This window comes from Pecten maximus, chromosome 3, assembly GCF_902652985.1.
Source record: "Pecten maximus chromosome 3, xPecMax1.1, whole genome shotgun sequence".
NCBI classification, from domain to species: Eukaryota; Metazoa; Mollusca; class Bivalvia; order Pectinida; family Pectinidae; genus Pecten; species Pecten maximus.
Window position 1 is genome coordinate 51857526 of NC_047017.1, and position 14791 is coordinate 51872316.

The 14791-nt window shown below is 33.8% G+C and overlaps 1 protein-coding gene across 3 annotated transcripts; it reads right to left on the bottom strand.

The window, feature by feature from the left end:
• Nucleotides 1–1047: 1047 nt before the first annotated feature.
• LOC117324518 (RNA-binding protein 4.1-like) lies at nucleotides 1048–14769 on the bottom strand. Of its 3 annotated transcripts, XM_033880421.1 has the most exons (8): nucleotides 14688–14769; nucleotides 11045–11180; nucleotides 8899–8982; nucleotides 8500–8555; nucleotides 7847–8200; nucleotides 6615–6650; nucleotides 6140–6175; nucleotides 1048–3911 (listed from the first exon to the last, which is right to left on the bottom strand). In XM_033880421.1, exons 2-8 carry the CDS (start codon nucleotides 11165–11167, stop codon nucleotides 3665–3667), a joined length of 936 nt encoding a protein of 311 aa, XP_033736312.1. In that variant the 5' UTR covers nucleotides 11168–11180; nucleotides 14688–14769; the 3' UTR covers nucleotides 1048–3664. The 3 variants fall into 3 exon arrangements, with proteins under 3 accessions (XP_033736312.1, XP_033736313.1, XP_033736314.1); XM_033880422.1 differs by lacking the exon at nucleotides 6140–6175; XM_033880423.1 differs by lacking the exons at nucleotides 6140–6175; nucleotides 6615–6650.
• Between the last annotated feature and the right edge of the window lie 22 nt (nucleotides 14770–14791).

Consider the following 14791-nt stretch of genomic DNA (forward strand, 5'->3'; position numbering starts at 1 on the left):
TACTATACCCCCCCCCCCCTCCCTTTACTAAGTGGGTACTATACCCCACCCCTCCCTTTACTAAGTGGGTACTATACCCCCACCCCCTCCCTTTACTAAGTGGGTACTATACCCCCACCCCTCCCTTACTAAGTGGGTACTATACCCCACCCCTCCCTTTACTTAGTGGGTAATATACCCCCACCCCTCCCTTTACTAAGTGGGTACTATACCCCCACCCCTCCCTTTACTAAGTGGGTTCTATACCACACCCTCTCCCTTTACCAAGTGGGTACTATACCCCCACCCCCGCCCTTTACTAAGTGGGTAATATACCCCCACCCTTTACTAAGTGGGTAATATACCCCCACCCCTCCCTTTACTAAGTGGGTACTATACCCCCACCCCTCCCTTTACTAAGTGGGTTCTATACCACACCCTCTCCCTTTACCAAGTGGGTACTATACCCCCACCCCCGCCCTTTACTAAGTGGGTAATATACCCCCACCCTTTACTAAGTGGGTAATATACCCCCACCCTTTACTAAGTGGGTAATATACCCCCACCCCTCCCTTTACGAAATGGGTTATGTACCCAAACCCCCTCCCTTTACAAAGCTGGGTATAATAAATTGCAACCACTTTTTCTGCACACAGGATCTACACACAAATATCCCACCACACTGTTTGTTTCTGCAAGTATCATTTAACCAAATCCTTGTCCCTCTTATTTGGTATAATTTAAGTAAAAGTTTCACTTTCTTATCACACTTTTTGACGGGAGTTATTTCCCTTTTAGATAATTACACCAGATATAGAGGAAACTAAGAAATAATTTTACATCCAGCAAAAGCAATGGTAAACACACAGGTACTGTTTGATATCAAACGTTTTGTATTTTGATTTTATCACATATATCTGTCCAAGTCATCCTTCAACTGAGTAAGTCTAATATCTGTTTTAAACAAGTTTTGAAGATTCCCATTTCATCTCGGTGTACCAGTGCTTGACTTGCTTTCCGACTACTGATGAACTAAACCCAACATTTGTGTAAAGTATCAACAACAAATTTCTTTTTTTACAAAACATTTATTTTACAAGGTACTCAAATGATTTTAAACTGATAAAGAGATGAATGTAAGACAAAAAAATACACATGAAATGACATACCCTATGACTGGTTATTTTGGCAGATTGCGTCATTGTTTGTACATCTTAAGACATGGAAAACACACACATATATATTGACAATATTAATAGTCGAGACCAATGTAACAACACTGATATCTACAACCAACAAAAATAACCTGAAATAAGGTACATGTTATCCCCTCCCCCTCAAAATACTTAAGACCCTTCATCCTTTACTGCCCCTTCGTAATACTTCAAGTCAAACCCCTCGTCATTCACTGCCCCTTTCCAAAAAACCCTCATCTTTTACCACTGCCTTCCTTTGCCCTATGACTACTCAACCTCACCGTAACTGAAGATGAACTGCACGTATATAGCCATCTCCATGTATATAGACACAGGATAATCAGATCTTTATAGCTATCTCCATTTTCCCCAGAATAAAACTGTCAGACAGGCCATGAATTTGAAGTGTTGATCCCTCCGGTCTTCAGTTTGATCCAAAGCTGTTTGCCCCTAAAGAATTAAGCCCTCTCTAATTTACATCAACACAAACTGGAAGAACTCATTGACATGTACAAAATTGTGACGATATGCGATTTCTTACATGTAATATGGTTTCTATTACGACATACAAATGAGGTCATAAATAAACAACACAACAGCTATGTAAATAGGACAAAGCAAAGATGCAAATTGTTCAGCAATACCTAAAATTTGTTTGAATGAGAAACTCTTCCATTTACTTGTATTCCATGAGAACAGCCTTTTTGGATGAACTGTTGGTAACAATCACATCTTCTAATTTTACTCAAAACAAAAATTGTTAAATGTGTATTTCTCTACATGAATTTCAATATCTTAAAGGCTGATATAAAATAAACTGGCAAAATTATCTGTTATTTGAAACATCAAGAGATTGTGTTATTAGTCAGAATCCGACTTGATTTTATCATCCAACAGGATTACCATTACATCACATACAACACAACACTGACAATTTTGGTATGGTTTTCTGAGCAGAAAAAAATTCCCATATGTAGTCCCAGTTATTATTCAAGAAAATTTACAATGATACATGATGATAAAGCTTGTAATATTAGAACTCATGTAAAAAGATAATGAATCGCCACACATCGACAATTAATTTTGATATATAACGTGTAACACTTTAATATGTGTACAATACAGCAATAGATCAGGGACATGTGTGATGGATATAACATAATAAAGTACAAATTCCTTTCATGATGCTTCAGATATCCGTGTATCAAAGGAAACCTAAGTTACTTAATTATCATGAAAGATGACCAAAAATTGTCTTTTTTTTTTTTGGTAAATACGAATTGCATGATTGTCAAAGTCACTGATCATTCAAAGGAAGGTACACATACTGTTAACACCACTATATAATGGAAATGACTGAGATTTCTGCTACATGTATTAAACAACCATTCAAGTACACACATCAAGTAAATTCTTTTGTTCAAATTTCTTTGAAAATATGCGCGCATACATACTTCCACACATTTCAACACTGATCTCTTCAGGTGCAAAATAATATGTTTTGATGTAATGAAGACGAGCACTACTTTAATCTCACTCTACATGGAAAAGTCATACTTGCTGAAACAGCTTTAATAGCTGAATCTAATGTCTGGACATACAACATGGGGAAAACTGAACTAAATCATGTCCAACATATATGACCAAGGCTTTAGTGAATTTCCTTCATACAACATGAACAAAACCCGGGCTACATGTGTACAATCAAGATCTATCAACACAAACAAAACCCAGGCTACATGTGTACAATCAAGATCCCTCAACACAAACAAAACCCGGGCCACATGTGTACAATCAAGATCTATCAACACAAACAAAACCCGGACTACATGTGTACAATAAAGATCTATCAACACAAACAAAACCCGGGCTACATGTGTACAATCAAGATCTATCAACACAAACAAAACCCGGGCTACATGTGTACAATCAAGATCTATCAACACAAACAAAACCCTGGCTACATGTGTACAATCAAGATCCCTCAACACAAACAAAACCCGGGCTACATGTGTACAATCAAGACCAGACTCGTCATCAAATCTTGCCACATTTGAATTGGATGTAGTCATTTGACATTAGTTACACTATATTCCTGGCCTTGGTTTCCCCTTTTCATATGGTTGAGGATCATTCATATTACTGGCCAGACCATGATAATGGTGCAACAACAAGCAGAGAATTTGTATCCTATAAAAAAAAGTCTTCTGAAATTTTTAAAAATTGAACAAGTAAGGTTAAACTATTTTGTATTAAATCGTGTATAAAAAAATTGTCTTTGCTATTATGTAAAAATAGAGTTATTGCCCCTTCTGATATCCAACAGTCTAAACTGTCCACAAGAAAGTCAATTCAACAGTCAAATGATATCACCCACGTAGGTTCCAGACAGTTTTCCTCTCATCAATTGAAAATTAAAGCGTGTTCCAGTGGTGGGATAAAAAAGTTAGTGCCCTGACAAGTGAATGCTGCTAAATGAGGGGTCATGATCAAAAGAAAATTGGTTCTGTTTGAAGGAAACTCTGGTCGTCATCTTTCTGCTGTCCAGGTTTTGCTGCCGGTTTTGGATATCCTGGTCGTGCTGGTGGCGTTTTGTAAAATCGATCATAATAACTCTGTGCAGATGTGCTAGAAGATTCATGTCCATTTTCATAATCAGCTGGATAACCGTTATAGTAGTCATTGCTCCTTGGAGGAAGAGAAGGGGGTGCCTCTGCACGCTCCTCGGGGGCATATCTGTCAAAAGAAACCATATATTTCAAATGGATGATACCAAAATGTATTTTGTAATTTACTAGAGGAGAGTGGATGATTCAAACAAATACATGAATGCCAGTGATTTTTTGTAGCTTTATTGAATTACATACTGTAGTATTAACAGTTTCAAAACTAACAAAGTTTACAATTTGTCAGAAATTATTATGTATTTAACCAATTTATTCCTAAGCTGCACACAAATTTGGCTCTGAGCTGCTGCCATCTTGGTAATTTGAACCCCACCCCAAGTACAATGCAAACTTTTATCAATAATTGCAATACATAAGCTTTTTATGCATCTACGTCACCACAACTTGTACAGAATATATCTGTTCATATAACTGAGTATTCGATGCAATAAATATTAAAGTCTATTGGTTCTGTTAATTATCCTGGATAATATGTTGGTATTATGTTATATCTTAACTCATTTCTAAAACTTGCTTTTTAATATGGAGCATGGGAAAATTATTAATATCTAAAACAGAATTTGGATCATTCATCTACAGCAATAAGTTATGATTTGTGCAAACATTTTAAGGTTGAACATAAATAGATTACAATCAACCGACATCACTCCCAGTACTGAATTTAACATTGTAGTTGACCAAAAATTATACAGCTTACTTTTCAACCTGATATACCCATATGTTTGCCTGTTTTAGGATAAACACTGACTACAACATATAGGTAATGTGTATAATTCTTCAAAGTGTTTCTTTTTGACTTTTACTCATGATAAGGACATCAGACTTTAACATATCCACACACCTTTTACATTGACAATACATGCAGATCACAATTCCATGTAAAAAAATCATGCAATAAGTTTTTTTTAATATCATGGAGTTAAGAAATGTAATTACCGTATATGACCAGATCTTCATGTGACAAATTCAAAATATATGTATTTTCAGTAGATATCTTATCATTATGAGATTTAAATTACCATCTTTTCTCATTTTTTTTTTTTATACACTTTGAATATTAAACATCTCTTTAAAGTACTTTAATATGACAGTTAAAATAGTAAAATATGCGCCAAATAATGTAACTGAGTCAAAAAGTTTATTTAAATTACCTGAAAAAAGTAAAATGGCCCTAAATACCAGTATCATATATGTAATACCAGTTCATTTTCATCATTTAATACTATGGCCTTTTTGTTCCGATATTAGCAAAGGAAACTCTGTTTAATAGTTATACGTCTCATGAATGCAATTTTTGCTACAAATTCATGCCAAATTCTGAATGAAAAATTAAAATCATGAAATACATATATATAGTAGTGCTTAAAACACTAGTTAATTTCTTATAGACCATAAGATCACAACTTGTGTGGCATTGTTGATATCAGATTATTACCAAAATTGTGTCATTTAAATGCCACGAAAATAACATGTAGTGTTTCTGCCCAAGGTGTGCACACCCAAAGCGGATTTGCACAAAATTTGCTTTTTATTTTAAAATGCTAGTTGTTATTACTTATTTAAGAATACCATGGAATTTTTTTGTTTTTTTACCAACAATATCTTTCTTTTTTACTTTTTTCTTTTTTAATGAAATCAACATTAACATAAAATGCACAGCCACATTACCACAATAGTTTCATACTTATACGTATACCCTCTCACCAAAACTAATCTAGCAATACAGTGTGCAACAATGAAACAATGACAATTTTGATTTGAGTCGGTGTACCTTGTCTGATCCTGAGAATTCCAGCATTATACTTAAAACTTTATAAAGAACTTAGATTCCAGCATTATACTTAAAACTTTAAAGACTTTTAGCATACACTATATATGTCCATAGGCTAACGTGAGCTGTGAAGAATTTTTCCAGGAATCAAATGCTTGAGATGTTAAGTTTTCCTTATTACTATTCAGTACTTTTAATTGAAATATACTTCTTTGCATACAGCCAATGGGCTAATAGAGGTTTTCCTCAATTACTTCTTGATAATTTTCTCATACTTTTTCCGAGTTGATTTTTATGTAGGGAGATTTTCGGATATTATATTGAAGTTATTATAGCAGTTCAAATGGAAGTTTTTTAAAATTCAGTTATTTATTTTATTTATTTACTTTTAAGGTTGATCCTTCAAACTGGGTAAACAAGACTACAACTCAAAAGCTGTAAATAAAAAAGAAGGAAATTCTGAGTATTATATCAGACACCATGATTATGGGCATTAAATAGCTCACCTGGCCTCGGGGTAATATGCATCATCGTACCGGTACCTGTTTGAAAACATCACTCAATTTAAAATTTCACTCTTCAAAACCTTCTACCATGCCCAGTTCTTATCAATGACTCTGTAGGATTATCTCAGCCACTATAAATGACTGTAGTAAATTTCCTTGCACTTTGATGAACCATCAAAAATCAAAACAATCTTGATATTCTTACTTAATTCTCAACTTGCAAATCAATTTATACAGCTGCGAAACAATAAAATGTGCAATAAATATGACAGGCTTATAGGTAAACAGAGATTGTCAATAAAGATGACTGGCTTATAGAGATTTGTTATTCTGCAGCAGTAAGTTAACTTGGAGTGCATGATAATCTACAGAGTCGTTCAGATCAAAATTCATGGAAATTTACTTTGTGATATTGATTGTTTAATTATTGTATGTGGAGAAAAAAATGTCAATAATTACAATATGCATGTCTCACCTCGCCTCTGGGTAATATGGGTCATCTTGGGGGTACCTGTTTGAAGAATACAGCTTACTTTCAAATCCAATTTACAGATATAATAAAACACCTCACTTCTGCCTCATTCCTAAACACTGCCAATAGTTGAATAATCTGCCCAGTTTTTCCCCATTGTCATCTGATTTATTTCTGATTTGATTTAGGGGTTTTTTTTTCTCCCAAAATGCTTTCATATTCACAATGAATATATTTGGCAATTATCCAAAATATCATATTTATATTTCAAAGGTTATTTACAATATTCTAACGCCCGTGTTATAAAGTTTTTTTTTTACTTGCATTTATGTAACTTTTAGTTTAAGAGCTTCCTGAAAATTGCAATGAATGATGCAAAGCTGTGAGATATCTATGGTGATGTGCAAGGTGTAGATATGAAACACTGTAACATAATTGTCAAGTGGTGATTTATCTTCGGTCATGTACAATCCTTTTAACCTGCTTTTCATTACACTGATTAATGTAACTTTCATTTACAAATTAAGAATTTTTAAATGAGTGAATATGAAGAAGAGATATTGTTATTGGAGGATATTAGACGAGTATTTAATTTTACTTACTAAAGGTTGTTTAGTAAGTCAGTTGATGTATATCTTCTAATATAAGTTTTATGATAGAGTTTGTATTGAAGTAGTATATAGCCTTTTGAAGTACATATAAGAAGGGCCCTACTTATTTCACGAAGTCCATTCAAACTAAACTGAAGGATCCTATTTAATCCAAAGAGTATCTTACTTATAAAATACCCAATGCCAATCATGAGAATCAATTTAATGTTCGTGTACATTTCATTTTAATAATAATAATACTCTTGCATATCCGTGGAAAAAATTCAAAAGTTTGAAACAAGGAACTTGAAAAATCAAACATGAGAACAAGGAAGTGAGGATAAAACACTGTGGAGTCGGGCTACATCAACAATGCATGGAAACAAAACACTTGAGTAGGGATGGGGTGATACTTGCTTTAGCTAAACATGCTAATTTCAAAATTAATCACAGATAATTAAAATTATTCAACAAATAAGCCTCTTCATTAAAGAGTTCCATGGAATATTCAACCACACCTTACTATACAACCTCAATACTGGCCCGTCCAAGTTGTTTTTCCTCATCCTTCTGAACAATAAAGATTGATATTCAATAAGAACACTGTCCAATAACTTTGACTGAATGGTACATATATATATTTACCTGGGTCTACTATAATAGTCTGGTGGGGGTCTCCTGTAGGGGTCAGCTGGAGGGGCCCTGGGTCGCTCATACGGCCTGTCATAGGGGTCTGGGGGTGGTGGCCTTCTGTCATAAGGAGGATATCTATCCCTCAGATAGCGGTCCTCGGGAGGGGGAGGAGGCCGTCTATCATCAGCTCGGGCTCGCTCTGCACCGTATGGCCTATCATAATAGTCATATGGTGATGGCCTTCTGTAGTACAGGTCATATTCTGGAGGAGGTGGAGGACGACTATCACCGGAGTATCTGTCTGATCCTCTACCTCTACTTCCACCTCGACCTCTCATAGGCCCACCACCACCACGTCCTCTACCACTGTAGGAGGTAAAAGTTTGTGAAATCAATGAAATGAACAATATCAAAAAACATCTTAACATTCAACTTTAGTCATTATTTTGCAGAATGACAAATTTTTATTTTTTTTGACAATTATTTTTTTGAAAATTTGTAACAAATCTGTGGTGACTTTAATGCAGTTTAAGGAATTTGTTAATTAGTTTCTGTGAATCAAATACAAGTTTAAAAAGTGTCAACATTTAGTAAACACCAGCTTTGTTCAAGTCATGCTGATTTTATTTAGTTCCCTTAAATATTTCCAAACCAGGAAATCTTACCGTCCTCTTTCACCTCCAAATCCTCCTCTTCCTCCTTTTGATGTTCCCGTGGAGAGCTGTTAAAAATTCAAAATTTTCATTATCCATTTCAAAAAACAATTTTGTCAAAATTACATGGCATTTGTAAGCTGTAATACAATGATGTCAAATTAAAAATTTCAATAACATCATAAATTACATGTGATTTTTAATGTACATAGTAGAGAAGGCACTGGCTGAATATCTAGTATTTTCAATTTTGATATGAAAATGATCCTTGTATAACCATCATATCATGAGTTAAGGAAATGCAAACAAAAATTATCAGAAAATATATAGTAGATCATTAATTAAATCACTCTTTCAAATGTTTCTCCTTTTCAATTATAATGATATATCATCTATGGTGTTCTTACATACCTCCACACGTATACGGTTTCCCTTGACTGTTGTTCCATCAAGTTCAGTAATTGCCATGCGGGCCTCCTGCTCATTGATCATGTGCTACAACAAGTATCATTTAGACAACATAATCAAAACGTTGATTGTAACAAGGCCCATAACAGAAGTCCTGAAAATTGTTCTCACAGTTGATATTGAAGCTTTAAGAAACACAATATTGTTTGCTAAGTTATTATACCTTTAAATTTAACACTATATTTTATCAAAATTGATCGTTAAATTTCCACCAATCAGAAGATAGCAAAATGGCAGCAATTTTTAAAATCCAGAAATTGTAGTCACAGTTGTATAGGTAGCATAATGATCACCTCAATACAAAATTTCATCAAACTCAGACAATATCTACATTTTTGACCAATCAGAGACTTCCATTTCTTTACCATGGCAACCATGCTAGTCAAAACTGTTGCTATTGCTTTAGGCATCCTCTAATACCCCAATTTCACAAATTTCAGCAAACCAATCAAAAGCCAGAAAATGGTGTCCATTTTTCAAAAATCCAGAAATAGAAGTCAGTCTTGTTTGAAGTATCAAACTACATCTAAATATTTATACCAAAATTGGACAAACCAGTACTTTCATTACTTTATGCTTAATATTCCCAATTGAGTATGTCAAGACACTCCTTTGAAGGTAGCCAATCTATGTAAATGATAATTAGCATTTATATTTAGAATTTACAGAAGCCTATTACTTTTCATGAAAATCCGAAAGCTAAATTTCGACCGATCAGAAATCTCCACTGGGCGGCCATTTTGCTGACAATGTCCCCTTTTTTTCATCTGAGGACATGCCTTATTCATTTCTCAAATTTTCTTTTTGTTGCCTCAAAACAGAACTAAATAGCCAATCAGAAGCTGTGGTGGCCATTTTGGATGGTTTTTGGAAAAACAAAAAGTTGTTTGCACATCTGGAAACTTTTACGATAGAAAGAATAATAGCAAGAAAAATCAGTGTAAAAAGAATGAGTTTGGGGACTTAATAAAAGCCAAATGTAACAAAACCTCTCAAATACTATAGTATTCCTAAGTATCAAAAACATGTCAAAATTCCAATTAAAAAGAAAATCTCCATTTCACACTGATAAATGAATTACACAATCCCACTCCAAATATCAACATCCTAGAACAACAATCCCACTCCAAATATCAACATCCTAGAACAACAATCCCACTCCAAATATCAACATCCTAGAACAACAATCCCACTCCAAATATCAACATCCTAGAACAACAATCCCACTCCAAATATCAACATCCTAGAACAACAATCCCACTCCAAATATCAACATCCTAGAACAAAAGTTTAGTTTTAAGAATACCTGTAAACAATTTAATACTTGCAACAAAAGTTCAAATGAACAAATCAAATAAAATTTGAAATATGTTAAGATATACTAGAGTACTTCAATACTTACACCTAAACTTTAAACCAAGCAACACCCAACGATAATGATGCTGAGGTGATTCTAAAAGCTACTGTATTATTAGAAAATCTGGCTTATACAGTGTTACTTCCCAAAACAGATCCTTATCAAAGCTGATCACCTTCAGATACCGATCGAAATGAGGAGGTATGGAATTGATCGTTCTTTATTACAGTAAAACAAAATTCCAATACTGATCCCTCTGAATTCAAAACTGTATTGTGTCAAGAATGGTTAAAATATACCCAAAATTACTACAGTAAACCAGCCTAACCTCAGCGAACATAATATGCGCCTAGCTAACTAACCGTGGGCTCAACATCTCTGGTGATTGTTATTGAAAGCTTTGTCTTGAGGCAACACCTATGACTAAAGGGGCATTATGATTTAATTGTGTACAAATCAAAACGGACAAGATGAAACCATGCAAATCAGGGCTTCCAGTATCGTAGACCCTTACTCACATGTTTTTGAATCCTCAAAATGTGATTTAACTCCTGGGTTTGATAAAAGACCCTGGCTATTTAAAGGGTGATAAACAAAGCTAATAAAAACTGAAGGAACATGTCATACAATTTTACCCTTCAAAGTTCCCACAAGAAATCTGAAATTGCTGGATATCAAGGGTCAACTGGCTGCCCTGTTTTGAAATTGCCTTAAGATATTGTATGTACTTACCACGAATCCATAGTTCTTCAGAACATCACATTCACTAACTTTGCCATACTTTTCAAAGAGTACACGGATATCGTATGGTTCTGTGTTTCCACTTAAGTTACCAATGAAGATTTTTTGAGGCATCTTTTACTCCCATCTGAAATATAAACAGTAATATCATGAAAACAAGTCTGTTCTGAGCTTCTAACAAGAACATATAAATTAGGGAATTCAACTTCTAACAAGACCACATTAGAGGAATCTAACAAGAACAAATACTTTAGGGGAATTTGAAAAAAAAATACAAACCTGTCCATCCTATGAGTGTGAATAATACTACAATTTATACCAATAATCTAAAACTTCTTTGCAGTAACTATAAGTACATTAACCATCAGTTTTACAGAATAAATTAAACCAATTTATAACATAAAAGCATTATCCATATTGCAACAGTATGACTATCATAAATATTTAATTCTGAAATCAAGTTACATTATTTTGAGGTTCCTATATTTGATGCTGAATATTTTTTGAAGAATATTTCATAGATGTAAAATATCAGGGTTCAAAAAATTTCTATTTTTATATAAATACAAAGGAGAAATACTTACCATTTGTTTTCAATATTCATTATAATTTCAATGCATAAGCTATTGATTTATGCAAGATGATTAACTTCAAAAAGTTAAGTAAATGACATGACAGAGCTTTAAAAGACTTTGTGAACGATGTTCAATGGCTCTTTCATATTCACCTATTATGATTTAATATTGCACAGCTTCAGTTGTTGAAATATGGGCAAATTAGGCAATTAAATTGATGTACTTGTGTAAGAAAACATGAATAGCTCATATCTGAATCCTAACAATATAAGGATCCCAACCAAAGCTTTAAGAAATTGCTGACTTACTATCAAGTTCCTTTAATATGATAAACTGTCACCATACTGTATTACCGTAGTGTTTACTCCAGTATAATTACACAAGTGAACTGGTAAACAGATATTTGTTCTGTGCAGTGTGTTAATGAATCAAATGCATCCAGTCTCATCTTGTTTATAAACATTTAGAAATGTTATGCAAAAGCAAGAAATATGCTACATTTTGTGGGAATCCTATGTGCGATATATAGCACATGTACATCTGTCCTTGTTTTTATCTTGTTTAGATTTAATCAGTATCAACGTCGGCATACATGAATTTCTTTTCATTTTATAGCTAATTGTAACCAACATTCTTCAACTGAAGACAGTAATGACAATTTAATGAAACTAAAACCCCAACAAATAACATGTTTTATTAAGTTATCCAGCTGTCTGCAAAAGCTTCCTTCTTCGTTTTTCTGCAGACTTCATCATCGTCAATACATCCTGCAAAAGAAAGAAAAAAAAACAACTGAACAGAAAGCAAACTTTTTTTTCAAAACAATTTTTAAGGTTATTGTTACTTGACTTAATTATAAAAATAGATGGTAATATAATTAAACTTTAATACACAAAAGAAAACAGTTTGTCTGAAGCAGCAGAGAATTAAGAAATGTAAACTTTATATATAAACTGATGCCAAAAGAATAATAGATAATGGATAATGTTGTTAAATACTTCTAATTTGTTGTTCTTAAAATGTAAACACCAAAATTACTACACATGAAGAAAAACATTCATGAGTAAATGAGAAGGTCAAGTCTTCAGAATGTGATGCTTTACTTGATTACGGAAGTCACCCCAGAACTAAAAACTTAACGGCATTTCATAGAGGACACATATCTAATTATAATATAATGTGAAATAACGGCAAACGGCTTTCACATCGACGAGTGAACAGTTGCGACAAGAATTTCGGCTGAACAATGATACTGTATATGTAGCCACAGAATAATCTCGGCATAATATAACAGAAATTTCGTGATTCGGTTTCTGGACAGTTCGTTTATTCACTGGTACTGTCGGCAAGCCCGAAACTTGCATATGATTAAATGTAATTCATTATTTAGCTTTCTGTCGTCAACTTTTATCGAATAGAAGCCATCCTTAAAGACTTACCTCTGTTTGGTTCTATCGGTCACACGTGTCCAGTCGAAACGTACGCTTTATCGCAACATCTTTAGCTTTTGTATAAACCAAGGAAAGAAGAAAGGATTTCTGACCGGATTTCACATTCATTCGATCATATAAAGGCTTTGATGAGGCTTTCGATTCAAATGCATCAAAGCTTTAACGGAAGTAAATAACAATGCAACGGTAGAGGGACCATTAATTAACACAATTCAACATGCCCACACTGCGGGGAGCAAAAAATGAAGGATGCAAAAATGTTTTGTTACTTTTGAAGAACATCTTCCCTTTAAACTGTTTTCAAATTAAAGGAACTTAAACACTAAGAAATACTTTTGGTAGGACACAATTTTTCAGGACAAGCTGGGCATCAGAAAATTTAAGCATTTAATTGATAATTTTTTGATTATGGTGTTGAATTTACATATGTAGTATTCATTTCATTTGCATTTTAAGTTTAGAATTGGACAACTTTGCAATGAAGCAAAAATCTTTGTTTTAAGTCCTTTTAACTTTCAGATTGTGTACAATTTCAGTACATATACCAAGATATCTTTTATTCTGTGCTAAATAAGTAGTACGGAAAGGACCTGTATAGGCTTAGCCTGTTGTCCAATCCACTTTATATCTAAAATCTATCTCTATTATGAAATATTGTATGTAAATTAATTCAAATGCTTGATTGAATAAAATATTTTGAAATGAAAAATAAGTAGTCAATTCAGGAATTTACATCCATTGATCAGCTATTACTGTGACTAAATATATTGTCACAGTAGTACGAGAACAGGAGATCACAGGAAAATTAGAGTTTTCACTCCTTTAGAACACAGACACATGTTACACCAACAAAACATGTTTAAATTAAATTGGTTATTGACCTCTTTAGACTCAAGCTCGTTTTAAACATATTTTCTTATTTGAACATGTTGCTATTGTAAGAACACAAAGTACCAGTTATTAACATTTATTCTAATGTATATATTGGTAAAATAAAACAAATATCGGTTTAACAACATCATATTCCTTAAGCTTCTCGGTCTTGACTTTTCACGTCACTGAAAATAAATGGACATTCGCTTTAGAAACATTAATACTTCTGTATATAAAGTTAGACACCAACTCTAAAATTGACGTAACAAAAGTTCGGTTTGTGATTTCAAAATACGATTGTGCATCAACAGTTTGCTATTTTCGGCATAAACCGGTGCGAACGCGCGTTTTCCATGCATTATATTACCCGGTGTATCACCAGACCGATGATTCCTGTCGGAAAGAAGACAAGGGGGGATTGGATAGATCGATACATTAAAGCCTTCTTTGCAGCAAATAATTACCAAAGGTCATCCATATAGTATGTACAACTTTATGACGGTACTATTCCATTAGTAAAACGACAACGAACAAATAGAAATTGCACATTTGTGATAATGCCAAAGATTTGTTTCTGCTTTTCGCCGGCGTCGGGCATCACGGCATTGTATTCCCCAGCTACGAAATCGTGAAATAACAATGGTTTAGAGATCGATATACTTCTTTGTGACCCATTAACCGGTCTATTTGGTTGCAATTTAACTAGGAATGGAAATCGGAATCTCATATACCAACCTGATGATGCCAATTTAACTGGAAATTTACGAAAATCAGACAAGATTCCGCTCAACGTGCTTCCAAAATGGCGGAAATTTTGTGGAAGTGACGTCACTTCTGTT